The sequence below is a fragment of the Parambassis ranga genome, chromosome 7 (genome assembly GCF_900634625.1).
Source record: "Parambassis ranga chromosome 7, fParRan2.1, whole genome shotgun sequence".
In the NCBI taxonomy this organism is placed as follows: domain Eukaryota; kingdom Metazoa; phylum Chordata; class Actinopteri; family Ambassidae; genus Parambassis; species Parambassis ranga.
Window position 1 is genome coordinate 18,712,608 of NC_041028.1, and position 27,705 is coordinate 18,740,312.

At 39.6% G+C, this 27,705-nt stretch overlaps 1 protein-coding gene across 2 annotated transcripts in view; it reads left to right on the forward strand.

The window, feature by feature from the left end:
- prkcz (protein kinase C, zeta) overlaps window positions 1-27,705 on the forward strand; it is a 78,307-nt gene that overhangs the window by 16,587 nt on the left and 34,015 nt on the right. The window contains exons 1-2 of one of the 2 annotated variants that reach the window (XM_028408993.1): window positions 17,854-17,957; window positions 23,709-23,794. In XM_028408993.1, the coding sequence (XP_028264794.1) occupies window positions 17,903-17,957; window positions 23,709-23,794 (141 nt within the window). In that variant the 5' untranslated portion in view covers window positions 17,854-17,902. Of the gene's footprint in view, window positions 1-17,853; window positions 17,958-23,708; window positions 23,795-27,705 lie in introns of those variants that run through there. The other variant, XM_028408991.1, reaches the window with a different exon arrangement.

Here is a 27,705-nt window from a genome sequence, read left to right on the forward strand (position 1 = left end):
TTCTGAATGATATTCTCTAGAGGGAGCATGTAGAGGGTGAATAGGATCTGAGCACTGAGCCCTGTGGAACACCATGATTAACTCTTGCATGCAAAAAGGAAACATCATTAACAATGCAGCGGAATCTGTTCGATAAATATGATTTAAACCAGCGCAGTGCTGTCCCTGTAATCCTAATCTCATGTTCTAATCTGTGTAGTAAGATGCTGTGATCTACAGCGTCAAAGGCAGCACTGAGATCCAGTAGAACGAGTACAGAGATCAGTCCACGGTCTGATGCCATGAGGAGGACATTAGTAACTTTAGCCAGTGCTGTTTCTGTGCTGTGATGGGCTCTGAATCCAGACCGGAACACATCAAACAGACTGATCCTATGCAGGTGGTCATTTAGCTGACCTACACCCTCTCTTTCAAGCATCTTATAAATAAAGGTGAGGTTGGAGATCGGTCTATAATTTGCTAATATATACACACAGGTGGCATGGTGGCAGGTGGTGGAGGAGGTATTCAGGTCATTTAAAATAAAAATAGCATTACAACAGAAGAAAAATTCTTCATTATAAGTAGTAGTTCTCTCAAAAACGTACTCAAGTGAAAGCACAGTGCACGTTAATAAGATTTTGCTTCAGCTTCACAGTAGGTAGGAGTGCTCATCATCAAAAAAAAATGACACAATATTACACATAACCAATTCGATTCAAAACGGAGAACTATATTTAAAAAAAATAATTTTTGTTATGCAAAAATAATCAGTAATTGTATTCCAGCAAATACAAAAACACAATGACACACACTGAAATACAAAAGAAAGTCTAATGAATGTGGAAATCTAATGACCGTTTTTACTGTCTCCCATTTACCTAATGACAGTTTTACTAGGGCAGGCAGTCATATGTTAGGATGGACTTTAGTTAGTCAGAATATTCATGTTTAGTGAAGCTGGACTAGACACACAAAATGTATTTGCATGCATTTACATGCAAGTCAGTCTAATAATTTGATTGCTTACACTCAAACTGTATTCTAGCAAGAAACACAGTAACACACACTGAAATACAAACGAAAGTTACACAAACCAGCACAAATAAAATACCAAGTGTAGTAATAATTTGACTTTGACATGTGAAAGGTTCATGGTGCAAAGTGTGATGGGTGTATCACCCTCTAAGACCTGTGCTCATGAATGGTCCCTACAAGTCCAAGTGTTTTTTTTTTTTTTTTTTTACTTCGGCATGAACATATATTACATTCATAGATGCAAATATACAGCATGTTAATATATGTGCAGGAGGGGGTCTAATGAGCACTCAGCACTGCCACTCAGATATGAAAAAACAACCGGGAAGTATCTGGCCATATCACAGATATGAACCTGTTGCTTATGTTCTGCTCCTGCCTCTGTAAGTGCTTCATAATTAACTCGTGAAGGTCAAAGGTGTTTGATGAATCCAAATGTGTGCTGTGATGCCTCATATCCAAGACATAGATAGAGTCCTGCTTATAGACATTTGCCCTTAAACACAGAAGTGCCATCCGGAGACAGAAATGTTTTCAATCCTTTTTATATTGTGCTGTATGGGCAGGGGAAGGGTTAAACTATAGGGAGCGGATTGGGTTCATTTACTTCAGCATCAGAGCCGTTATTTTCATTAACTCAAAACTTTAAACCCCTTAATACCCCCTTAATCATGTGCCAACTGTGTGCAGAATAGTTAACTAGGTTAACGTATGCTTTGTGCTGTATGCTGGATGTGTAGCAGCTAAACTGAAACTCTCACTTGTTTTTCTGTGTGATGAGCACACACACACACTTGTGTCAGGCCTGCCAGGTTGATTAAAGATGAAACAAATTATACTTAAATATAAAAATTAAATGGGTTCTTTGTTCGTAGCTCCCTTGGTAAAACTTTGATCGCTGGTTTTTCAAAGCTTCCCAGGGCCACAGGTCTTCAAGTTACAGTGTTCAGGAAAAGAGGGGTGAATGTAGTTCATGATGTGAACAACACACAGGTGAAGTCTCTTTGGATTACTTCTGAAAATGTTTTTTAAATGCGTCTAAAACTGTGGCCACTCTTTAGCATTGTGGCTGCATTTTGATCATCTGTAATGATGATGATAATAATTATTATTAAAAGCATATCATCATTTGTTTTGTTTTGTTACTGTTGTGGTTTTATTTATTTTTTGACTCTGTTTCTGTTTGACGCTGTTTCTGGTGATCATATCACATTTTTAGTCAGTGTGTTTACTGCAATAATAAATCCTGCGCCTTTATAGAAACAGCTCAATCAAGGCTAAAAGTACAGTGAACCCAAACATGTTTTTGTGTAGTATAACACAGTTCTAAAGACATATATCACAAAAAGGGTTAATAAAAAACCTTACATTTGTTGATTCTTTGACACATATTTGTGAATTCTTGTTTGAACAAACATCACTTTAGGGTTGTTTTCAGGACATAGAGTCAGATAATGCCATAAGCCATATACTGAATCAGTACATTCTGTATTATGTTGCCTAAGGTTTTACATTTACACAGACAAGTCCTTTTGGAGGTCTGTTGGACACAGGCACTTTATTTCATTTGATATAAAATAGAGAACACAATGTTCTTGATGTTGCAAGAGTAGCAGTACCATAAGCAACAAGTACTTTTTGTTTTTTTTTAGGTTTTTTTTGTTGCTAATATTGAAGTCAGGGGTAGAACGTGAATATTATTTTAGGTGTTAAGGTGAGAAAAGCTGTGCTGGCCTTTTTAATATATACATATTAATCTAAAAAGGGCAGCCTGATGTTCTGCTGCTACAGTTTGGTACACACAGTGTGAGTTTATTTGATTGTCAGAGTGACAATTAGCATTCTTACATAAATTAACACGGGCTGACCTTTTCAGGACATGCCACTAAAGCTGATCCAGTTGCCCACGCATATCAGTAACACAAAATGATGTTCTAAAGCTTTTATATTGAACGTAATGAGTCAATACAATAACATGTGTGAAACTGCCTGCAGGTTATAGTGTGGCCACTATGCTGTCTCATGCAAGCCCAGAGCTGATTCCACTGTTAGCTGGTAGCATGTTAGTGTATGTCTCTGTTCTGGTCTGACTCCAGCTGTCAGAGCTTAGCTCATATAAAGACAAAGAGGGGTGAAATCATGTCACGGTATCAGAGGAAGGAGGATCTAAAAGTTAATGCTCAGCTCTATCTGTCTGCAGTGCAGCATCTGTGCGACATTGGACGTGTACTGCTAGTGTCCCAATGGAACATGTGGCCAAAATAAATATATAACTATTATATAATTGTGATCTCTTCACATGATTGGTGTTACAGTAGTAATGCCTGAAACTATGAACACATGGTGAAAGACTGGGCTGTCATGGAATTGTGATATCACCAATGTGTTTCCATTTAAGGATGACATTCAGCCATAACCACTGAAAAAGAAGATGGTGATCATTGATGGTAGTTAGTTACAATACAAGCTGTCACAAAGCTCAAATATTTTGGCTGATATCTTCCTCTGTGTTTTTAAATTTAGATGTGTTTTACTTCTTTTTCACTACTCACATGCTTTCAGTTTAGGCTCATTGTTCAAATGTCCTGCATCTCTGTGTCTTCGTGCAGTAGAGCATACCCAGAGAAGTGATTAAAACGAAAACTTCTTTTATTATTGTTTTATTGACAAACATCATAATACAGTACTACTAATGACCCGTTTGAATGTTTGTATATTTCTGCGTAAATATGACCCAAAACACAAGCAGATTTTCTTCTATGTGATTATTTACCTGAATAAATGAATGACAGTTAGGCTGTCTTTTTCCTAGTTTTCGCATGAGCCTCCTGCAGCCTTGTAAATACCAGATTTTTTTTAACATGTAACTTTAAAGCTTTGTTTTGAGTTTGACTTAAAATATACACAGATGATCTGCAATGGAGACCTACATGCAAGGTCACAGCAAATTAGATATAGAACTTTTTATTTGCAGCTTTATTTGTAGTGGTGCACGTATAGGTTTGTGTGTTGCTGTTATTTGTTGCTGCTCTCTTCCTTTTGATCTGATGAAAATGAATCTTTGAGCTTAACTTGACTTTAAATGTAGCCTTTTTGTATATTTATAAATGTCACTAAGGCATAACGAGTGTGGCAAACAACCCTACAAGCTCAGTGGTTCATAAATATGCTAGCGTTATGTTAATATCTGGGCTGAGATTCTACAATTAGCCTCAAGTCTCAAGAGGCTTTCCTCATCAGCCCCTGTTTGCTCTCTGTTTTAATTTCTTCGGAAACCTGTCAAATCTAATGAATGTGTTCTATGACTGTTCACTGTTCATGTGCAGACACCAAATCACAGGTAAACTTTACAATATTTTAGTCATATCTCCCCCTGCCTTTACCTTACTGATTATATTTTGAAGCACATGTACACAAACAAACATTCATTAGGAGACCATCAACTTGTGTTAGGTTCTTTGCATGTGGAAAATGACATCAACCAGAGACACTATGTAGCTCAGCTGAGCGCCACACGTTTGGCTGTGTTTGGACTCAAATATAAGGAAAAAGAAAATAGGCAAAGACCAAGCAATCTCTGAGGTGAGAGAACATAAGAAATCATTTTAATTATAGCTTGCATTTTGATTCCTGCCACACCTTTGGCCAAATAAGTGTCATCATTTGTGTTTTGTATAGTTGGGTCTTAAGATTATATTTTGCTGCTGATATCTAAAAATAACCTCACACAACTATTAAGATGCTCATGACTAATTCTTGATCATCATTATTTTGTATCCTCTATGCGTCATTTCAATAAGTGTAACTGCAGTTCAGTGTCAGAACAGGACACGGCTTTTCTTCCAGTTAAGAACTAAGAGATGTAAATATTTGACATGGTTTGACTGTTTGACTGTCTCCCATTTACCTAATGACAGTTTTACTTGGGAGAGTCAGTCAGCTGTTAGAATGGACTTTAGTTAGTCAGAACAGTCATGTTTTACTAAAGTTTGACTAGACACACAACAAAGATTTATTTGCATGAATTTACCTGCCAGTCAGTCCAATCATTTTATTGCTTACACTTAAATAAAGATTCTGATATTGTTGCTAATTGCTGCCATGGCCAGGACCGACCTAAAAAGCTAATATGAAATGTACATACTTTCGTAGGCAAAATGGTTTCGGATCATTTATTATTATTACACCATGGCTGTGATTTATTACACAGAACTGAGTTGTTTTTTCCATAAATATGTCATAATCTGATTTAGCAAAACACATCATTAAACTGACGAGATCTCTTGCCCATATCCTGATTGAGGCGACATTCTCTGTCAGCAGCAGAAGACACCTTCCAGAACCTGGCAGATGTGTCACACATTATTCCCTTCACCCTGCCTAATTGGCTCTACCAGTCAGCCGCTCATTTACAGCCTGTGAGAATGTCATATGCCAGGTGTCACTCGTGGTTACTGCTAATGAGTGGAGCCGGACATGTTTCTAGGCTCCACACCCATAACACTCAGCACACCTCTTGAGTCCTTATAAGCATCTTCAGCTCCAGAAATAGCAGCAGTGGTTTTGTAATATGTCAGGCCTCCCTGCTGCACTGCAGCACACCCACATGTTTTCACTGCTGCTGATAACCCAGCATCAGGGAAGCTTTCAAGCATTGATCTGAGTGCAAGAGGTAGCCAGCTCTGCTAGGGTGGATTTGATTTCTACATAACTGAGATAATTGGCTATCAATAGTTGGTAGCATAGCTGTCTAATATGGAATACATGGGATATTAAATGTATAGACACATCTTGAATGGGGCTGATGTGAACAGGTGAACCTGGTGTTACAGATCGGATCTAAGTTAAAGCAGCATTAGTAAGTTCATACAGGTCATACACTGCTGCCAGCACAGAGCTCTGAAGCTGTCAATGGTGGCCTTGTCAGTGAAGTGTTGACTGTGGCACAGCAGAGCGCCATTGTTCTGTCTTTAACACACTGTGGTATCTATCCCAACCAGAATGATGCATTGTGGATGACAGAGGCACTCTCCTTAGACAGCAGTGGGATTGTTTGAGACTACATGTTTGGCAAGAAGCTGTCTTTAATGAGCCGTTTTACTAAAAACACATCAATCTAAATTACCTGTCTCTCTTACACTTTCCCCACATGAAGACGTTGGTCAGTTTCTGTATGCTGAAGTACTGCAGTTGAATGACCTCATCTGTCCTACCTTGAATATGTCACTGGCAGAGTCAGGTCTCTTATATCCAATGAGGATAATGTGCTGAAAGCGCACCCCTAGTGTGTCTAATAAAAGCTTCCACCTCCTGTGCAAGGATGCTTTTTTATAGATTTTACTTCCTAGGTCCTATTACAAGATCAAATATTTAGTGGAGAAATTAGGAAATACTGATTGTCCTATCCCAGCATTGTTCTTGTCTTCTTGGCTACACTTGATCACACTTCCAAAGAAGTTGGGATGCTACTTGGGGATGAAATGCAACCTGTCTTCGGTCAGCTATCACGGGTACTAAGCTCCCCAGCAGCCCAGCCCAACAGACATTCAGTCTCCTATATCACTTCTCTGATGCCACTCCATTGACTTTCCTGTAAGGCTGAAATGGGCTGTATGATCCAGTTGCCATACAGATGCGTTGGCTGTGTGTGTGTGTGTGTGGAAAGGAGAAGGACATACAGAGTATAAAGTAGCAGCAGCAGCATCTGATGCCTAAAGTGCTGACTACCTTCTACAATAAATCAGCAGAGGCAGAGTTGTTATGAGAGCCAGCAGATGAGGCATGTACACACATATTTGTAATGTAGCTTTGATTGTGATGCACCAGCCCTGACACCTGCTCTCTCTGCTGAGATACTACAGTGAGCTTTTGGCCTTTAAGTATTTTATTCTATTATTTGATTTCCACAGAGAGTTTGCTGGGTCTAATGAAGCAAGGCTGTGTCACATTTGGACACATGATCAAGTATCACCCTGAAGGCAAAGCTAGCAAAGCAGACCCAATTATGCTAATACAACATGGTGCATCTTTAAGTTGCACTTTGTACCTCAGTTCACCACACTCCTGTTTTTATTAGATCCCTCAGTAATCTAAACAGTTTAGCAACCACTGGCCAAATGCAGCATTCCTGAGTGCACCAGTAAATAATATCAGCATTCCTGAGATGGTTTGGCTTTCCTATAATCACATAGTAAGCATTTATCTGGATTATTGTCAAAAGAACAGTTGTTGTTTAGCAAATAATTTTAGCATTTGTCTTTCCAAGGTTAAGAGCATCTTGAAACTAGGAAATTATCAGTAGAAACCTCTGTCGTCACTCTTGTTTGTAAACTGGTTACGTAACATCAGAAGCTGTATGACCAACCCAAGCAGCAGGACATCCTCCTTGTTTCTGTTGAAGAATTATTGATTTCCCACAAGTGATATCTCTCAGTTGTCAGCTTCAAAAAGTGCTAGATTGATTTCTCCATAACATGGTCTTTGTATGTACCGTGTGGACCTTTCAGTCAATCCAAAGCGTTTCTGTTTAGGCTGAATTGATGCTCAGTCACCTGTGAGGAATCATTGCTGTATTTCTGACATGTTGATGTTTCTGTTACATGGCATTACTCTGACCTTTTCATGACCTTACCTCTCATTGAGAATGAAATGTTCTCATATTCATGGAAGGCTGCACTGATCAGGCATCTAAGCCAGAATTGATTTCAGGTTGGCAGAGATGTAAAAGAAACAGCAAATTGACATGTCAGTGTGAGCTTCAGTGCTAGTCAGGGTCAGACATGGGTCTAGTTTTGCACATCTTGACAATGGAACCAACCCACAGTTATCTCCAAGCAGACTGGATTACAACACCACAACCAGAGTAATTGAGCCATCGAAAAAGCAAACACAGGTTAGATGCTTAGCTAGACTGATCCTGAGCGATGAAACTTAATTGTGAAGAAACCTACTTCTGGTTGATATTACAGGGTCAAAAATGATTCTAGCAGTGTGAACATTGTAGGACAATGCATAGGTCAATATTAAACTGTTTGGTACATTACGGTCCACAGTTCAGTAAGAGCTTTGAGCTATTTTGTGCCCGTAGGTGCCTTTGTGCTGCACAGCACTGCCATTGTACTCACATCATTTGTTACCACAGCAAACTTCCAGTGTCAAGGAAAATGAGTTAACAAATGTGTCCACTTGCAGGAGAAGTCTAAAATCAATTAGTGGCTGGCTAATGCAGTGTAATAATAACCTGGAGAATCCAACTCCGTAGCTGGTTTACTCTCTGGCTGAAGCACTCAGTGGGTGCAGGCGTGCATATTATTCTATGTTGGCCGCGCTTCTCTGTTTGAAGTACGCCTGCCTCTGTTTAGAAACCAACAATCAACAGGTATGTGGAATGAGTAGCTTACAAGGGGGGAACAACATCAGAAACTGCTGTCAGGTTCCAAGTGGATTGACAAATTATGAAATATGTACATATCAGGAAACAATACCAGGAAACCTGGGTTAAAAAAATATTTTTGATCTGTTAATTATAATAATAATAATAATAATAATAATTATATAATAATTTATTTATTTTTTATATTTTATACACACCATGAATGTGCATTAATGGAATTCGAATAGAAAGAATTTGTCCTTAAGCCCTTAAGAAATTGCCTAAAACACCTCAGGGTGAAATTCCAACAACAAACAAACAAAAACATTCTCATTGCCAAAAAAAACATGAACCTTGTACGTTAGTTATTCTGCCTTATAAATCCATATTGCTGGATGTAAAGAACGTTATTCGGCAGGTGAGTATACAGCTACATTAGAAGTTATGGTTATTTCAAATAATAAAAAAATAATAGTACTTTGATGATACAAAAGACTAGCAGAAATGTGCAGAAATCCTCTTTGTCCCCAACATTACATCATCAGCACACACGGCTGGCTGAAATCTCACTTCTCAGATGCTGGCTGCCAAATCAAAGCAAATGTTCTGCTTTTCCCATAATGGATGCAGCGCAGTGACAGCTTGCAGTGTCTCCTTAGGTGCCATCTCATCCTGTGAACTCCCCAACTCTATATTCAATCCAACATTCTGACGGGCCTCTGACTTCACTTCCTCTAATATCTTTCTAATGTAGTACTCAGTCTGTCTCTGTGAGCTTTGTCCTCTAAGTTTAACAAGCAGAAAAATGGGTCATTGAACAATCAAAACAAACAAAGAACACCATTAAAACTATAGAGCCAAAGTTAGAATTTCTTGCTTTACTCATTGCTGTCAGCCACAGACCTTTGTAGTGTAACTGGCAACTATGTTGATAATAATTTAAAACGCTTGTTACTGGTTTGTTTCTAGAGGTTTGATTTTATTATTGAGAGAAAATAATAATAAATATCATCTTTGACTTCCCTTAAGCCACCATATTGAGAAATCACATGTTTCTGTTCACTATTGATGATTTGTAATAGAAACAAACTTCCATACTTTCACAGAATAGAACTGTTGTTGTTTTCTATAAACCAGAGTATAGACTATATTCAGTATTGAGAGCTTCATTGTTGTTACGTCCTGAAATGTCCCTGGTTGGTGGATGGTAATTAGATACCTACCAGAACCCTATCAGCCCCTTAGCTAAATATTGTGTATATATATATATATGTTGTATATAATATTTTCTGCTGTGGGCAGTGAAAGCGTTACTTGATACGCAGAAGATGTGCTCGACAGTCTGAATATAGAAATGGCAGACTGTGTTCTAATTTCAAATTTCTCTCTCGGGCCTTTCTGATATGATGTTATTGCTGTTTAATAGAAGACGAAGAGAATGCTAAACTCCACTGTTCCAGGCTGTTTATCATCCTATAAGCACACAATGTACTTTGAAACTTTCTGGGATATATGAGACCTTATCATACATTTTTGTATACTCTTACATATCATTAGCTGACTGGGTCATTATAACATCTGTTTAAGAGGCTGTCTTCCTTCTGAGACATGGCGCCTTGTACCTCTTCAAGATACTTAATTTTCTCAAAGTACACCTTTGTTTGAGTTTTGGTAATTCATTCTCAAAGTACATACATTGGAGGTAATGACTAAATAAATGAACAAGGAAATAGGGAACATGACATACACATGTGTTTTAAGTTGAGAAACTGTAATGGGGCATTGAAGGCTGAACTCACAGTGAAACAAGAATTATTTCACAGCAGAAACTGAGACGAGTAGTTGCTTTCTGAGAAAGACCGGATGTTTGATTTATATTCTGGACTGCCAGGGTTTTTCCTCTTCTCCTCTTCTTTTGAGAGAGACACCATGTATCTGGAAATACCCAGCGTCTCAAAGTCTTCAGTAGCAGTGCCTTTTCCTTTCTGCCTATTTTTACTTAGTAGGCTGGAAGTAAACCCTAAAGTAACATGGCAGTTGTCTTTATCTGACTTGAAATTGGGTCATATCACTCTTCAGAAAAAGAAATAATATTTTTTCTTAAGAGATGGGGAGTGAAACTCTCTTAACCTGCACCTCTTTGACCCAATCCCTTTCTTCCAAATCCCCAGAAAGGAAACGATTAAGAGAACTAGAGCATTTCATATAAAGACAACCCCTCTGCCTAGCTCATATATATCAAAAGCTTTTTTTTTCTTTCTCCGACATGTCTGATGGGTTGCCTGTGTTGCAGAGGCCTCTCAGGGAAGAGCTTATGAGCTTACAATGTGTTGGATGGTTCATGCAAAATTGAGAGAGAGCAGTGTTTCTCTCCCAGCAAGGACAGTGACTCAGACATACAGAAAACTTGTTTCCAATAAAATACTGAAGCCCTGATGTAAAGTCATATTGCTCACAGAGCAAAAAAGATCTTAAAAAACAAAGGCAGTGAATAATTCACTACCATACAAAACACATTGAAACAATCTCATTGCACTTATACTAACATTGAAATAGGTTGTGTCTACGAGACACATGTAGATCAACAACAGGGCAGCAGGCATATATGATATATATGATGTAAGTGAGCAGTTTGTTCCAAAAAATGGCACATTTCATCCGTTTTCTTGAGTTAGTTTGGGTTTGTAGTGTCCCACATCAAACAAACCACTGCAAGTCTTTAGCATCTAAAAGGCAGCAGCACGACTGCAGCATCTCAAACATGCAGACACACAGATGACTGGGAGAAGTGTGTGGCAGTGTGAGCTGCACAAGACAGCAGGAGCTGTAAAACTCTCACAAAAAGCTGGCAACGTAGCAGCAGAGTGTCTGCATCCTGATGGGGTTCCCAAGTGAACACTTGGGGAAGGAGTCACCCCTGGGGCTGACAGAGGCACAGTTTGGAGATATTTTTCAATCTCATGCTGTGGGATTCCCAATCTTGGAAGAGCCCCTATATATTGGCATGATAAGGCTTAAATACCAATGGTAACACTAGAACCTGGACATCAGGGGTTTAAATAAGGGAAATTCCACCTGCCACTCAGAAGAGTTGATGATTTAAACGTATGGTAAATGTTAGTGTGTACTTACTGTTTCTTTGTGACTGACCTGCTGTTTGTTAAAATACAATCACTGCTGAAGCACTGGTATCAGAACAGCCTTACAGCCCCTTCTCTACTTCTGCTGCTGACCTCATTCTGTTGTACAGCTGGATTTGGAGTGGCTGACATGTCCTACTATTGAACCTCTGCAGTGAATAGCCGTTAGCCCGAAGCACATCTGTTCAGGCAACTAAACCACAAAAGGCTGGTCCCTTGCATAACGCTCCCACTGGGCAATCACTTCAGCTGGCACAGACAAGCCACACAACAATGGTGTCGCTAAAGCTAGCCATGGCGAGGCTTCGTGCTGAGCAAAAAGAGCTAAGCTGCTATATCAAGCCAGTATATGTTTGAGTGCTCTTAACTGAGCTGGCCTCATTTCAGAAGCATCCCCCCTGGCTTTTTCCTTTATCTAATTCTCCCCCTTTCTTTTATGTTAAGACCCTCACCCTCATCTGTCCCCTGTCTTTTCAGTTTGCCTTCTCGCCATCATCCCTGTTCTAACTCATGTTCCTGCATCTGTCTTTTAGTCTGCATTTTTCTGTTTACTGCACTGCATTCCTGTCCAGGTCACCTTGGTATTATTTGTTGTTTTTGACATTGTGGAGTCAAAGCCTTTTGAGCAAAGCCATACAATGTTATGTAATCCACATTGATACAGTACAATGGCCTGTCAAGGTTAGAGCCATCGTAGACAAAGGCGCTAAATGGCTACAGCATTTATCAAAAGCAGGCAGTTTTAACTAGTTCATTAGGATTGATCCAAACAGAATCAGAATTGCTTTATTGCTGTTTTTTTCTAGTACACACAGACAAATACTGCACTGCTGCTCAAAAGCCAGCAAAAAGATTATCTACTGTGCATTGTCATGTTCAGCAGTTCATGGTTGGTGAAACTGATCAGCTCACTGGATGGCTGTTCTATGTGTTTCACAATGCCACCCTGAGGTCACATTAGTGTGTTGTGTGTAACAGGACAGGTTGTTGTCTATGTGCTGAGTGTGACACCAACAGTGCTGATGAACACTTGATACCCAGTGAAGGTGTGTGGTTTCAACCATTCAAGCTATTTGTTACTATACTTACCTTCTATACATTGTCTGCTCCGTAAGTGCAAACATAACTTGAGCACATTTGTAAGCAGGTTTATAGGTGCAATCACTGCAAGAAGTGAGTGTCATCACCTTCAAGCTTTTTAGGTTTGTTGTGGATATGTGGGTAGGGAGGTGTTGGTTTCAAATGTCACAAAATATGAAAGTAAAGTATGATGTGATGCATCTGCTTTCCACTGCTGCTCTGAAACAAGTGTAGTGAAGAATGAGGCGATTGATGAGAAGCAGAAACTGCGCTTTCTGCAAAGGTGTTGATTTAGAGTTATGCATTGCGTAGCCTGCTCCTGGCAATCCTGAAAATGTCTTGAAGGTTGCTTTGATAACACTATGTGTCCTGCCTAGAGAGTAGCCTTCTACTCTCACTGTAAAGGAATGCAGAAAATGCTTGCACAACGTCCCTAGTGTTGCAAAACTGGCAAGCAGGGATAGACACAAATGTGTCCAAAGTAGTGTTTTGTTGAGAAAAAGAGACGTCTGGGTGTGCCGGTCTGAAAATAATCACATTTTTTATGGGGGAATGTAATGTTTAATCATGTTGTCATCTCAGGTAGCAGCTTTTTTGTAAGAACCCTTTAGCTTTGTTTGTTCCATGTTCCCTTTTCTTGACAAAACCTGTTGTTCTTGGACTTACCCACAATACATTGGTGGTAGGCGATTTAGCCTAAATATACAGCATACTTAGAGCCTGGCTGAAATACAGTCATGTTATCTTCAAGTTAGGGTTTGTAACCCCTGTTTTAATAATTCTGTTTTTTGTGTAAAAACATCATCTGTGTTGGTACTAGGCAACTACAATTTCAGATGGACATATACATTTATTATTAAATATATATTATTATTATTTTATCTAAAATAAATAATGCTCTGCCATTATTGTTTTCCACAAGTGTTGTTCTTTGTTCAGATGCAGTTTAGTGAACCTCAGTCCTGCTTCCCTGTGTTTTTTAGACAGAAGAGTCTTTCTCCTGGTAACCCTTCAAACAAACTGTGCTTGTTCAGGCTTCTTCTAATTGTGCTGTCAAGGACATTAACACTGAGCATGCTCAGTGAGGTCTGTATGTTTTGAGATGTAGCTCTTGTATTTCTCTGATCTAGGGCTGAATTAGCTGGGATGTCCACTGCTAGGAAGATTGTCTTCAACGCTTTCTATTTCTGAATCATCTTTCTCACTGTAGAACACTGAACTCTAAGCAGCTGTGCTCAAAAAGTTACATTTATTTAAGAAATAAAAGTAACCTGCTGGATTCTGTTCTGTCAATAATCTTGTATTGTCAGAGAGAAACCCAACCCAACAGTTCGTTTAGGCACCTTAGAAACATCAGATAGATGGGCGGGTGGGGCAGAAAGGAGAGCAGCATTTTTATGCAATTACTTTTAAATGTATATGCAGTCTGCATACATTTACCTTATCTACAGGTTCCCAGCTGCTTTTAATTCAGCATGCCTCTTATAGGACAGAATAACAATCCTGTAACACATCAGTAGGTGATGTTCAGCAGCACACAGGGCACACTAAGTGCTGTAAATTCATCTTGACTCAGGTTTCTAATAAGGTGTAGCTGTCATCCAGGATGTGATCCAAAAGGCACAGCGCAGCCACTAAAAATAGTCCACAAGGTTTATATTTAGGTTAAACGTGTTATGTCTAGAGGATGGTGCTGTTAGCTTTGCAGCTACTCCTGCCATCTTCTGGGCAAAGTTGCAACTGCAACAATGGTGCAGACTACCTTTAGTCGCACATAAAAGCTTCTGTCATGTGGTATGATGTCTGTTCAGTGATGCACAACCACAAGAAGACTTTAAAAAAAAAGAAGCTATTTAGGAAGCAATGCGTGCTGCATTGTCTTCCCCTGATGTGTTCAACGTGAGCGTGGTGTGTGACAGGAAGCTGTAGAGAAGCTGCCTGGAAGAGACTAGGCAAATAAGGAGGGAGGGGGCAAGGAGAGAGCGACATGAGCGCGAAGCTGCTCAGTGAGATCACGAGAAGGAGGAAGGCAGGATGGGGAAAGGAGTAGCAGAAAAGATGCAGGAGTCCACCATGCAATCCAGGGTGTAGAAGAGTGTTAATGTTCTGCAGGAGGGATGCTGCTCACGCTGCTGTTTTACCTTCGAGTCAAAGGTAGGGAATATGGGGTGATTGTGGACAATGCTGACAATGTCAGGTCATCTAAGGTCTGTTCAGAGATGTTTCAGGCTGGAAAGAAAGGTTGCATGTGGGCTGAGGTGAGCGACTTTGTCTCATTGCCAGTGATGACATCACTAAAGCCCAGGGAACACTGATAAAAACGTGATTCTGCTTTTTAATCCCATTCAAGCTAAACCTGCTGAAATTACTCCATTGTGCTTTCCAAATGCAAACAGAGCAAGATGTAGATAGGTCCAGTGCATCACAAAGTAACTTAGTTAGATGCTACAGCTGCATCGAAATTGAATAATCCTGCATGTTTCCTTTGCTGGGAGCATGTGAGGCTCTCCTGTCAGCTGCACTGTGTCAGCATTGACAGCTTATGCCTCTTGGTTTTTCCCAGTACTGGGGGAGCTGCTGATTGGGATCCATGTAACCTATTTAAAGCCCCATCTGGCTCTGTCCTTAAAAAAGTGGCTAGTAACGAAATTATCTGTAAAGATCCCAGTCTGTATGATAGTTTAATGATGATGTGGCTTTGTTAATTACATCCAGCGTTCTAAGCAACACTTGACTTAGCATAGTCTACTTTTCATAGTCAAACCAAAAAAAACAAATTACCTTTGAAAACTCTTTTTGGAATCTCTCCTGAAGTCTGTATCGACAGCGGTGCACTTTAGGTTCTAAAAATAAAGTGAGAGGGTGCTGTCAGAAATAGTGCCAACACTTTTTTTTAAGCAAAAAGTTGCACTCGTTCTGGGCCAAAATGGATCTTAATGGCTGTGGCTGCATGTTTTGGAGACCCAGAATAAATTTTGTTCTGTCCATACTGCATGATGCATTAGAATGTTTGCACATTACTGTGCGGTAATTGCACTTTATATATTAACTACAAAAAACTGCTTTTTTCATTTTAATTGACTCCTTACTTTAGCTGTGTGGCACCAGGCTGCTGACGCACCTCTTCTGTTTACTCAACTCATTTCTAATAAAGTGTGCATACCTTATGTCACTTGATTTAAGTTGAGCAGTCAAGCAAGCAGCACAAATGATAAAAACATAAAAAACAGGTCTATGTATACATTTATAAATATATTCCCTTTAGGGCTATGGGAACATGTAATAGTCATTGGTCACTTTCCAAATAAATAACTGAAAATAACAATCAATAGATGAATCAATATTTAAAATAATTGCTAGACATATGCCTCTATAAATTCTAATAATTTGCATGTCTGTTTTCACATCAGTGTGTGCAGTATATTTGTCTGTGGATGCTCTCATTCATCCAAGAGTTGTATTGCTTACTGAGGGTGTTTTAAACTTGGCCAGATGGACAGAAGAAGTATGATAGATGTGTAAGCAGTAAAAGATTGACCTGACCTTTCACAGTCACTTCACAGCTTTCTCTTCTCTATTGTTATAAATTATCTTGAAGCTGAAATGCACTTATCAGTAGATGATTGATGAAGTCATAAGTAAGATTTCACTGGGTGAACTCTTTGTGCTCCTTCTCTCTGTTTCAGTTGTTTTTATGTCCTTTTAGTTTTTTGGATGAATGTGTTCCTTTCCTAATGGCATGGCATCATAGATTACTGCCTATGCTGTGCTGTATTGGTACTCCGGCAGCTTATGTAACCACACTGATGACGAGCTTTCACATATCAACGCACAGCTTTTATTTCTTGTATTAGGAAGAAATAAGCAAAAATGCAAAGAGATGCTTCACGTCTGTAATGACGCCAGCAGCACAAGGCTGTCATGGACATAATTAATCAGTGTCTCCATCCCGAGAGTCCAAGTACTCTCACAAATGGAGTGTGTCGTTTAGGCTCAGGACCAGTATACATGTATAACTTCACAGGTTTGCAAAGTGTGCACTGGACTTTTTTCATAATTGTATTACACTATGCTCAGATACCCCTTTCTAACATTACCAGCCTGCCTTGCTGTTGTACCTGTACACACAAGGTTCATCAAAAGCTTAATTATTCCAACAAGCAGTCCATTTTGATCATTAATCACCCCAATATAGATAATGAGCTTATTAACCTTTTGTCTTCCCTGAATGTCTTCATTGATGTTGCTCTATAGACTTATAGATGAAGGCCTTCAGAAACCTTTTATCAGCAAACAGAAAAAATGAGTTGTGTCAAATATAAAATAATAGACATATAGACCCTTGTTTGTTCTTCTTTGTGTTTTTTGTTGACCGGAGAGCCAGAGTAAGTGTTTGCCAAGCCAGTGACAGAAACTGCTCCTATGCACACCTCAGCTCTCAGAGGTGTGATACAGATGCAGGGGTATTATAGTGATTTATTTGTTGCCATGGTGTCACCTACAGCTCCTGACTCATCACCATGTGACTGTGACTTCTCAGCAGTCCAGAGGATCCCACACATTGCTTTGGCTTTCATACAGAGTCTATGTCTGACTCCTACAATATCGGCCTCAGAAAACCCTCAGCGGTCTTCCAGAGGCTTTGCAGGCTTCTATCTGGATCATATTTCAGTAATCCCAACTTTTAAATTAGACGTCTTTTGTAATTTCATGCACTTTGCTGTGTCCTTCCTCTCCCCCCTTATCTGGAACATGATAATTAGAAGAGAATTGAATCAATGCCTTAATTAATAGTCAAACTAACAAAGTTAGTCATGCCAGTATTGAGTATCCACTATCACAAAGGTCTAACTGTGTCTAAAACTGCCTCGGGGATATTCCATTGATCCCTTTCAGCCTCTTTGGAAGTGAAAGCCAGTAATAACCTTGCTTTATATAATCTCTTTAAGAAATTGGAACAAAGTGTCCAAATAACTTTGCACTTCTCTAAAGTTCTATATAATCAAAAAGGGATGCGGGTAGATCCTTCATCAGCTCATTCCTGAAGAACTGATTAAACAAACAGTGCAGTGCATTCTGAGGCCTCTAGCTATTTGAGGGAAGGGGTGGTGCTGTTAGTAGCAACTTGTGTGTTGCTTTTTTCCTGTGACTGAGGGGAACAATGTCTGGAAGTGAGTCAAGCCCTCGTAAATGTCCTGTCTTAGAGAGATTTGGTAGTACCACCCTGTTCTCCTCTGACACAGCTCCCCACATAATCTACAGTATATCAGCAGCAGGCTGTCTGCTCTTCTTTATGCCTTCAGTGGACAAAATGGCAGGACTGTGCGCGTTGGCCTTTGCATCCGGAGGTGTAGTATTGTATTTTGATTCACGAGAAGCTAATTTGGACTTGCCTGCCTTATTACTTCACTCTGTGTCTTTCTTACTTCCATTCTGGCACCTTGGCAGAAAAAATGGGGCAATGCAACACTTGTTCTCCTGAGGGGGATGTTGTAATAGGTCAGCTCTTTGAAGGTCTGCTAGTCAAGTGCGTATGTCTGAGGTAGCTCTGCTTTGTATCGCCTTCAGGCTGTAAGCAATCCAAGGAACTGATCCACCCTCCTGATCCAGTAAATAGTTTTTTAATTGGATGCATTAAGCAGTAACATCTGCTGTAACCAGAGGGGATTCAAGAGGGTGTCATTATCTGTAATACAATTGATAAGCTGATTATTACAGTTAAACGAGGCTGGGAAATCCCATTGGTGTATTTATCTTTGCTTGGGGTTGACATTAGTCTCATTTTAAAGACAATGTTATAGCAATATTTTCAGTATCATGGTCAACCACAGCACAGACTGACACATTACTGGAAGGCATCGGATATTGTGTAGTTCATTTGTATACTGCTCAGAGTTAAAAATCCCCTTACTCTCCTGCAGATTTCCAACAGTCTTATAGGTTTGTGACGTTCCTGGAACAACACTGTTTAATCAAATTTGCTCACATTTCACACATACTGACAGCTAAAGATAGATTCATCATACACCCAAGGTTCCTATCAAAATGATGTTCGAAAAGTTGTTTATTGCTATGACTGGGCACCCGGTGTTGTATGATCCTACTCTTTTTGCTTTAGAGATCACCACAAATCTGGCATGGGACGAGGTGTCACAGGTTGTTGTTTGGCCTGCTGAGCTGATGAAATGTGTGAGAATGTTTTAATAATAGGAGATGCGATAGATCCTAGCATGCTAGACTTTCTTGCTAATTCATTTTTTGTTCCCTATGTGCGTTCATTTGATTAAGTACTTGCTAACTTTACTAACGGATCATGCATTACTAAAAGGAGCCTAATGAGTGCACAGTTTATTTAAACAAGCACACGTGCTCCTACTACAAATGACCATGTTTTTTGTTTTCTGTTCAATAGTTAAGGTGTGCCACACAAAAGTGGAAGCAAAGTCCTAGCATACAGCTGCCAAGCTGCCTGTACTAAAAGCATACGGCTTCTTTAAATGGATAAGCAAAATCGAACGTCTGAATTTCTCACGTCATGAGCGATGTGAGCGACAAAAGCGAGCAGAACTTTTATCACAGCTGTACTATACTATACAGCTTTAGTTGCTCTTGGTGTGAACACAAGTGAGTTTTTAACATGATGATCTGACACTGACAACACACATGAATAGTAATTTTTAGAAAAAATGAAAATGTGATGTGCAACATACTGACTTACAGAATGGGAGACATGGGAGATGGTTAGCATGCTTACATCAGAAGATATCTCTGCAATGCAACACCTAGCTGTTGCTATCACACTGCAGATTTTAAAGTAATTAATGTATTACAATTCTCAGTGGTAGATATCCAATCCCTGTGTCCTGAGAGGTCTAATGGTGAAGAAATAATAAAAGCAATAAAAAGGCTTTGTTATCCCATCATAAAAAGCTCTCAAGTGAAGCAGCAATAGAATAGAAGTACTTTATTCATCCCAAGCTAGGAAATTTCACAGTTACAGCAGCATTATACAGTATAAACATTGTTTACAAGAAAATACATTCGATGTCAGCCCAGAACACATTAAAGAGGAAACCATTTGGATTTATTTCAGGATACTCATTAACACTACTGAGCTAAGAGCTGCAATTTACTATCAAAACATCTGTTGTGATTAATTATTTAAACATACAAACCGTGTTCCTGTGATGTGTAGCGTGTTGCTTAAAAAGTTAACCTTTGTCTCTGGCATTGGGCCTAACCCCCAAACTCCCTCTCGCCCCGATCAGTACAAACACATGGGAAGAAATACTGGGTAACTATGGAAACACACTGCAGTGATTCTCAGAGGCGGGTGGCACTTTTCTTTAGAGGGCTCGACTTAACAGGATTAGAGGAAATTCACAGATGAGACCGTAAAGAGCAAGACCTCTTTGTGTCTCACCTCTGCTGCCTTTCACTCTGATCTGAACTGCATAAAACTCAGTGAAAGGCACAGGAACAATTTAGAAACATAGATATTAATCATAATGCAAAAAGGCAAAAGTCATGGTTTAATGTACATCTGAAGGAGACATCATTCACAACATTTTAAATACGAAGTGCTTTTCTCTGATCTTCCTTTTTTTCCACAGAGTGTGCTGAAATGAGTGTGTATATGCACACAGGTTCAAATCATTTGACTTGGGTCAATGATTCTTTTTACAAACAAATGCCAAATGTAAATGCATCTTAGTGGGTGTTTTGCCCAAGGATGCATCTAAACTAGCCATTCAGCTTTGCAGCCCTTTATGGCATCATAAAGGGGCGAGCAGTGCAACCAACTGGCAAAGAAAAATCTGCAAAGAAAGGTGAAGTTGAACTGAACTATGTCCTGCTGTATTCTCAAGGCTACAAAAACCTTTTTTCTGGGCCTCATTCTGCTTCAAACCTATATATTTAAACTTCTGTGATTTTAAATGGTTTTCTGTGTTTAGCATCGGTTGTCCGGGCATGCCAGGCTTTCCATGGTACTGAAAAGACACAGAGCTTTTTGGGAAACGGGCCTGAGCAGCAGCAGCAGCTCATTAGCATGCACAGATACCGTCCCTAACACCCTTTTTTTGTCTCAAGCTAAAACCAGGTGTATCTGGGCATGGTGATACAAATAGTCTGTGCAGTATTTGGATCTGAAAGATTGGGGAGACCTCTATAGAAATGCTACCTTAGCAACATTAGATCTCAGTGATCATGCTACCACTCTGACAGGACTTTTGCTCTAGTGCTGTTTTTTTCCTGATGTCTCCCAAGTGTCTGATAATATATGTAAATCCTTGTCTCTGTGGCTGCCAGTTTCCATACAGAGGAGCACACAGCTACAGCTTTTGCTGGGACTGTTGTCAGTCTTGTTAATATCACTTGCCACAATTGCCAGCAAAGTGAATTATATGTCTTTTGGCTGGAATTGAGCAATGTAGACGGCTGAAAGAGACAAAGAAGAATAGATTTGTGGTTTAAGGAGGATGCTCACCTGAAGTGATAGACATTTAACAGCAGTAAATCTGATTTACAGTGGCTCTCTTTGGTCGTATGCAGTGGTGGAATTAGCTTTCAGAACAAAAGAGGAAGATTTGTTGTTTAGATGCACTTTTATTGGCAGACGTCCTGACATCATCACAGCTAACTAATAATAGCTGGTATATAGTGGGCTGGGGCTACCATAGCAACAGAAGTAAAAAAAAAATGCAGGAAGGAGAGGAAGATATCACAGCCGCACCCATCACTGGAGCAGCCAACCAGACTGGAAAACCAGTACAGACAGGGGCACAGCAGCTAATGAATAATTAGTGGGAGACAGCAATGTCTGATGTGGTACAGCCAACCAGTTCAATTAATGCTATAGTGAATTGTTGTTGTTGTTGTTGTTTTGTAAACAGCAGAAGGCAACACACACAGATTGTCACATCATTTATTGATTTGTATGTCAATATCTGAGCTGCATAAAGTGCTGCTGGTTTTTCACATTAGCATCGCTGCCCTTTAAACACACAGATCTGACTTCAGCAGGAGGAACAATTTGATAAACTACTGTAATTATGGCATCAGCTTGACTCAAAATGACAAAACTCAAAAAGCTATGCATAGCAGATGTTACTGAAAGAAGAGCAAATACATCATTTGTGAGATTTTTGGATTTGCTGCTTACACTTGCAACTATAAGAACTCTTTTATTCAGTGCTGTTAAATATGTTGTTTCTGTACTTACTTACTCTCATTGATTTAAATAATTTAAGTGGTTGTTTAATTAGGCTTAGGTGTGGTTAAGTTTAGAAATAAAATGTATTTTCTCAGGTTAACAAAAACTTAGTTTGGGTTATGTTTCCAACTGCTTTTAAACATTATGAATTGCTGCTTGGAAAGAGGAAAAAGTCCATGACTGGATCTTATGCAGGTTAGATGCATATTTAGTTAAATTTGTTTATGGACTGCAAAATATACTAATTGGTCAGACAGTATTTTGATACATGCATTATGTTACGTTTATGACAAATCATAAAATCCATCCATGTGTCTAAATGTGGTCTCATTCTGTGTGGCTGTGAGAGATCCTTGAATTAAATAGTTTACTTTTTTAAAGCTCTGTCTGATGAAACAGCCTGAAATCAAAATTCCCTGCTGGTAATACAAATATAATTAGTATAGTAATCAGTTTTCACCACTTTTTAGGTAATGCAATCATATGCTGAATTAAGATTTGAATTGCACACTGGAGTAGGATCATGACTAAGTGATGTGAACAACAGAACAGAAGCATGATGGCTATGCAGATTGTTGTTATGCTCATTTCACACTTTGACACGTGGGGGGAGGTAGACAAGACATTTGTTACAAAGACTTTATAGAATCATACAGGGTCAATCTGCTGTCCACACCCCAGAATAATAAATAGGACATAAATAGTTAAATGATCTAATGCTTAGCTTGCGAAGTACAATTCCTTTGTCAAGAACTGCCACTGCTGTTTCCACTGATTGGATGAGTCCCTCAGCATACAAGCACAGAGGATTAACCTAGGACCTAGTTTCAAACCCAAACTAGGTTCATACAACAGACCATGTAGTGAAATCTGGAACACTCCAAACAGACCAGGGTGCCTAAGACCTGCATCAACTTGGTATATGTACAAGAAAGGATGAAATGGATGATTTGAACCAGCTGTAAAAAGGCAACAAAGGTGTACACTCTACAGTACACCTGCACAACACAAGCAAAATGTGTGATGACACTTCAATATTGCGATGACGATAGGACTTTCGATACATAGGAAAATATTTAAGTTTGCATACAGTTCCTGTCTCTTTAAGATTTTTCAGCTGTAATGTGTGTGTATGCGTATCGGGTCCGCCTCCTCTATTCACTTTACATGTCTGGCTACTTATGGGTGTCATCTGATTGGCTAAACGGTGTGCAAGCATGGCCCATGTGTCCAGAGCTGAGCTGTTGGGTCCTTAAAAAGGCTTTGCTTACCACTCATTTTATTAATAATTATTAGGTTTCAAATGGTTCAAGCCATCGTTCTCGATAGAAATATACAGTATCTGACAGGATGGTTTCATCATGTCAAAGTATTGATAAATCCCAAACAATATTTGTAAGAGACTAGAATAATAATGCTCTGTAGTGTATTAATAGATGGCTTCATAGTCCCAGTATAAATAGCTACATCTGAATAAAAGGCATCATGGAGCACTGATAAGTCAGCAGCAGTGGAGGCATGGGGGGGGCAAGACAAGAAGCAAAGATGTAGGGAGGGGATGAAAGAGGAGTGGTAGAGGAGGGAGGGATGAGAGAGGCAGGCACAGTGTATTGATGTTGGTGTGTGTGTGTGTGTGTGTGTGTGTGTGTGTGTGTGTGTGAACATGCATTTGCACTGTAGAGAAACCTGACAGTTGTCTTTCCCTCATTTGAACTCTCGCTTTCACACAAAAGAGGAGCCTCGGGATCTTTAGCGCTTTACCTCAGCTTTCACTCCTTTGTATCACTCCATCTTCATCCTCTCTAGCTGAGCACACCTCTACCCTTCTCCTCATTAGTCCCTTAGACCATGTTGCTACTCTACAACTGTTTTATCTCTCTCCTAGAATCGATCTATCGCCGCGGGGCCAGAAGATGGAGGAAGCTCTACCGAGTCAACGGACACCTCTTCCAGGCCAAGCGCTTTAACAGGGTAGGTGTCTTCAGGTCTCACTAACACACCCTGCTGGGTAAAGCCCTTCAGGTCAGTAAGCCTAGTCCATTTTCACATGGGAAGATGTTAATAAGACCTAACCAAGAGACCGAAAGTTTTAAGATGATGCTCATGATAAAGGTTAAAGCTAGCTGTTTCCTTAAAGCCTTTTTAATATTTTGTTGTTGTTGTAGTGCGTAGAAGCCATAAGCATGAAGATACATCAGTCTGTGCTCATAGCATCAGTATTGATTGACATGACTGTGCCATTTCAGCTGATAACAGAAGAATTTAGCAGCTATAAGAACTTGATGTTTGCTGTTGGAAAAATATGCTGAGGTCTGGACAGTCTTTGTCACATACTAAACACAAAATACTAAATACTCATCCATCAGCCTGTTTCTGCATGGAGTATACTGTACAGTTAGTCAAAGACATACTGCAGTTAAATTATAAATGGCAGGTAATAAAGTCACTGCTCCAGCTAATCTGGTTATTGATGTATAATTGATGGTGTCCTAGTTGTGGCTTGGTTAGCAGTCACCTTGTCTTAGCTCTTGAAGCTGCTCAAAGAAGTACCGGAAAGGAAATGTGACCTAGTAATGTTTTCCTGTCACAAGGTTAAAGGGCTCTATCTGCTTCAGACAGGCACATACCACAGATACAATCATTTCTTTTATTAAAATGGCCACTCTTGAAGGTAGGGATAAAAAAATATACTGTTTTAGGCCACATTACCAAACTATGTTCTCTAAAAGGAAAGAGGAGGTCAGGATTTACTTCTACTGAAATATGGCTTTCCATCTTTATTGTGGGCTGATTTTTTTTAACTGATCTCAGCCAGGCCATTGTTGTGTTACATTTTTTAATTTCTTTTTTTCATCTTTTCGATAACCCGCCAGTAAATATAGCTTCATAATCATTGCACATACAGATTTTTGTTACTGTTTTCTGCTACTGTTTTGCATGCACATTATTTCAAGTATTACACCATGCGCTGTATATCACTGTTTTCCATTTCGGTTTAAATATACATCCCTACCAGAACTAGCTGTTTTTAGTTTTGATGCTGTCAAACCTGACACGTTTTAAAGCAGCAGCACACACTGCACCAACCTGAAGAATTAGGTCTTGCATTTAATTCCTCCTAAAACCACCAGCAAACGGCTTTACCCCAGATTAAAGAAAGCAAATATGTTAATGTTCATAAATGTATTTGTGAACAGTGAGCTGCTTTCAGTCTTCATGCTAAGCTGAATGAGGAAGTTGCAGTCTCCAGCTTTGTACTTGACCTAGAGCAATAAGTTCATATTCATAATTCATATTGTTATATACAGAAATATCATGGAGAAAAGCTGCCTCCTGTTTCAAGTCAATCTCTATGGAGATTTTTTATACAACTTAGCTGTAAGTGTTTGAACTGTTAACCAGTCAGTGCTCAGACTGGGATCTTCTGACTGTTGCTATGACAGCTTCCAGGCTTCTGGTTGGTTCACTATGTTGTCCTCAGCATATAAATAAGCTTAGAAGAAGTAGGTCAGATTTCTCCTCCCTTTCCCCACTCCATCCCTCTCTTTCGTCCTTGCTCATCAGTCTCCTTCCCTTCCTCCTTCCTCTCCATCTCTCGCTGACGCTGCAGTCGGGTCGGCTTTGTAGATCCCTCTCCATAGACTAATGGGGTCTCTATAGTCTGGTCTCCCATGTGATGAGGCAGAATTCAGTCATGCCCTAGCTTTGCTATTCACCTCTCTGAGCACTGGGTAATCATATTAGATATAATAGGACCCTGTGAGGGAACGTGAGGTATACTTTCAGACTTTCAGTCAGAGATGTGGAGTGTCAACAAAAACAATCACTCTGTAGTGATTATACTCATGTATTTACCTTTGCATGGCATGTTTTAGTACATTGGGATTTTCCTGTTGTGAGTTTGAGTGTGAATAGTTGTCTATGTGTGTTGCCCTGCGACTGGCAACCTGTCCAGGGTGTGCCCCGCCTCTCGCCCATAGATAGCTGGCTTCAGCCCCCCGTGACCCTGTACTATAAGACAGATTCAGAGGAATGGATGGATGGGATTTTTCCGGTTTTTGCTAGGCAGCTTTGAGCTTTATGTTGACCCACATTTAATCCTGTAATGATCAAGGAGAGTAGGGCAGCTTTTACCTTTCCATACCCAGCAGGAGTTCACAGCAGGGGCTTTATCCACATACTGCAGCGTTCAGCCATTAGCCTTTTTTCCCCAGAACTGTTCACTGTAGAGACAACATAGCTTGACAAGTGTGAGATGTAGGCCTCTCATTGACCAAGGCCCACTTTGTGCAGACTGAAATAACCTGAACAGGAAGTTTAGATAACCTGTTCCAATTACTGTCACACAGCTAATTGCCATTAGATGTTGCACCAGTGGTTGCAGTGGATTATCTGATTTATTATGATTAATATTAAAATATATATGTAAAATAATACTATCACATATGTAATGTTCCAAATATAAGACAGCCATGAATGTAAGACGATCCCCCTTTTTTAAGCTGTACCTTTTGCTGCTTGAGAGTTGTTTGATGACTGCTGCATTTACTACCATTTGCTGTTGTAATGTAATTGTTACAAACATAATTGGTCACATCACGCTGATGTATTTTCTCTGTCAGAGGTGAATCAGACATCCTTGCTCAGCAAATTAGACCAGTCAGTTTCCTGGCACTCACGTGAGCTGTAATGCTGTCTGCTGGGATAAAGGAAAGCCTGCCAATCAATAAATGTCTTTTTCATCTCTTTATTCTAAAGCCTCAAGGAGCTGCTGGAGTCTGAAGCTTTACAAACAGTCTAGTCTGCTGTGTAGCACAGACTGTTTTATAAACAGTGACAAAATTCCTGTTTATTCTTTCTGCTGGATTGTTCCGTCTGTTTGTATGTCATAATGATTATAAGAATTATTAGTCAGCACTCCCAAGGGGAGCATATTGAACTTCAAGCGTTGAGGTCATGCCTTGATGGGTCAGAGTAGTAGTGTATAAAAGATGGACAAAGAAGGACAAACTGAGTGTGTTGGAAAAAGCTGTTGCCATCTTTGAATTACGTGACTCTGCCTAATTTCTGGTTATCCGAAAATAAGCAAAGGTGGAGCATCGGTGGAGCGGAGATGAGCATGAGTCAACCTAATTTGTGATGGCGTACATAATCAGTGAAGTATAGAAATATTAGCCACTAATAACTAACAATTATTCTGAATGGGTTGTATTTCAAAAGCATTTTGTACCTCGCTGATAACAGGTTTATTTCTGCTGCGAAGTTAGACATTTTTAGCATGGAGGTCTATAGGAAATGTTGTTATATTTGGAGCCTGCTATAAGTGGCCAATCACCACTTTTCTAATTTCTTTACATTTACAAACATGCTAATATGTTGGAAAAATACAGTATGCAAACACCAGTTTTTTCTCTACATCATACATTGACATAAGTCAGGATTTTATAGAGTAATGTGTGATCATTCAGTGCTTTAGGGAGCCAAGGACCAACTAGTGAACAGGGGTGATAAGTCCCATTTGGCAGATCTTGCAGTGTCTGCAGCAGTGTCAGGGTTTCTAGAATTACTTTTACATCTCCTGCAGCACTGTGCAGTGTGGACATGTCCAGCTAGGTCAAGGACATCACTGATATCCTCAGCTGCTCTGATGCAGATCCAGTGCCTCAATCTATTGCACTGTACTAGTAATGTTTGTTTTTTTATGTCCATTCTCTTTCTGGAAGATTGGATTATGTTCTTGAATGTTAAATATCGAGTCGATTTTGAAGGTCCCTCAGATAAGTTCTTGGTGTGTTTTGTCAAGGCACACAAAGATGTGAAACTGTTAGAATGCCTTATAGATTATGTTGCTGAATTAATTATCTGCCATAACGGTGTGTGTT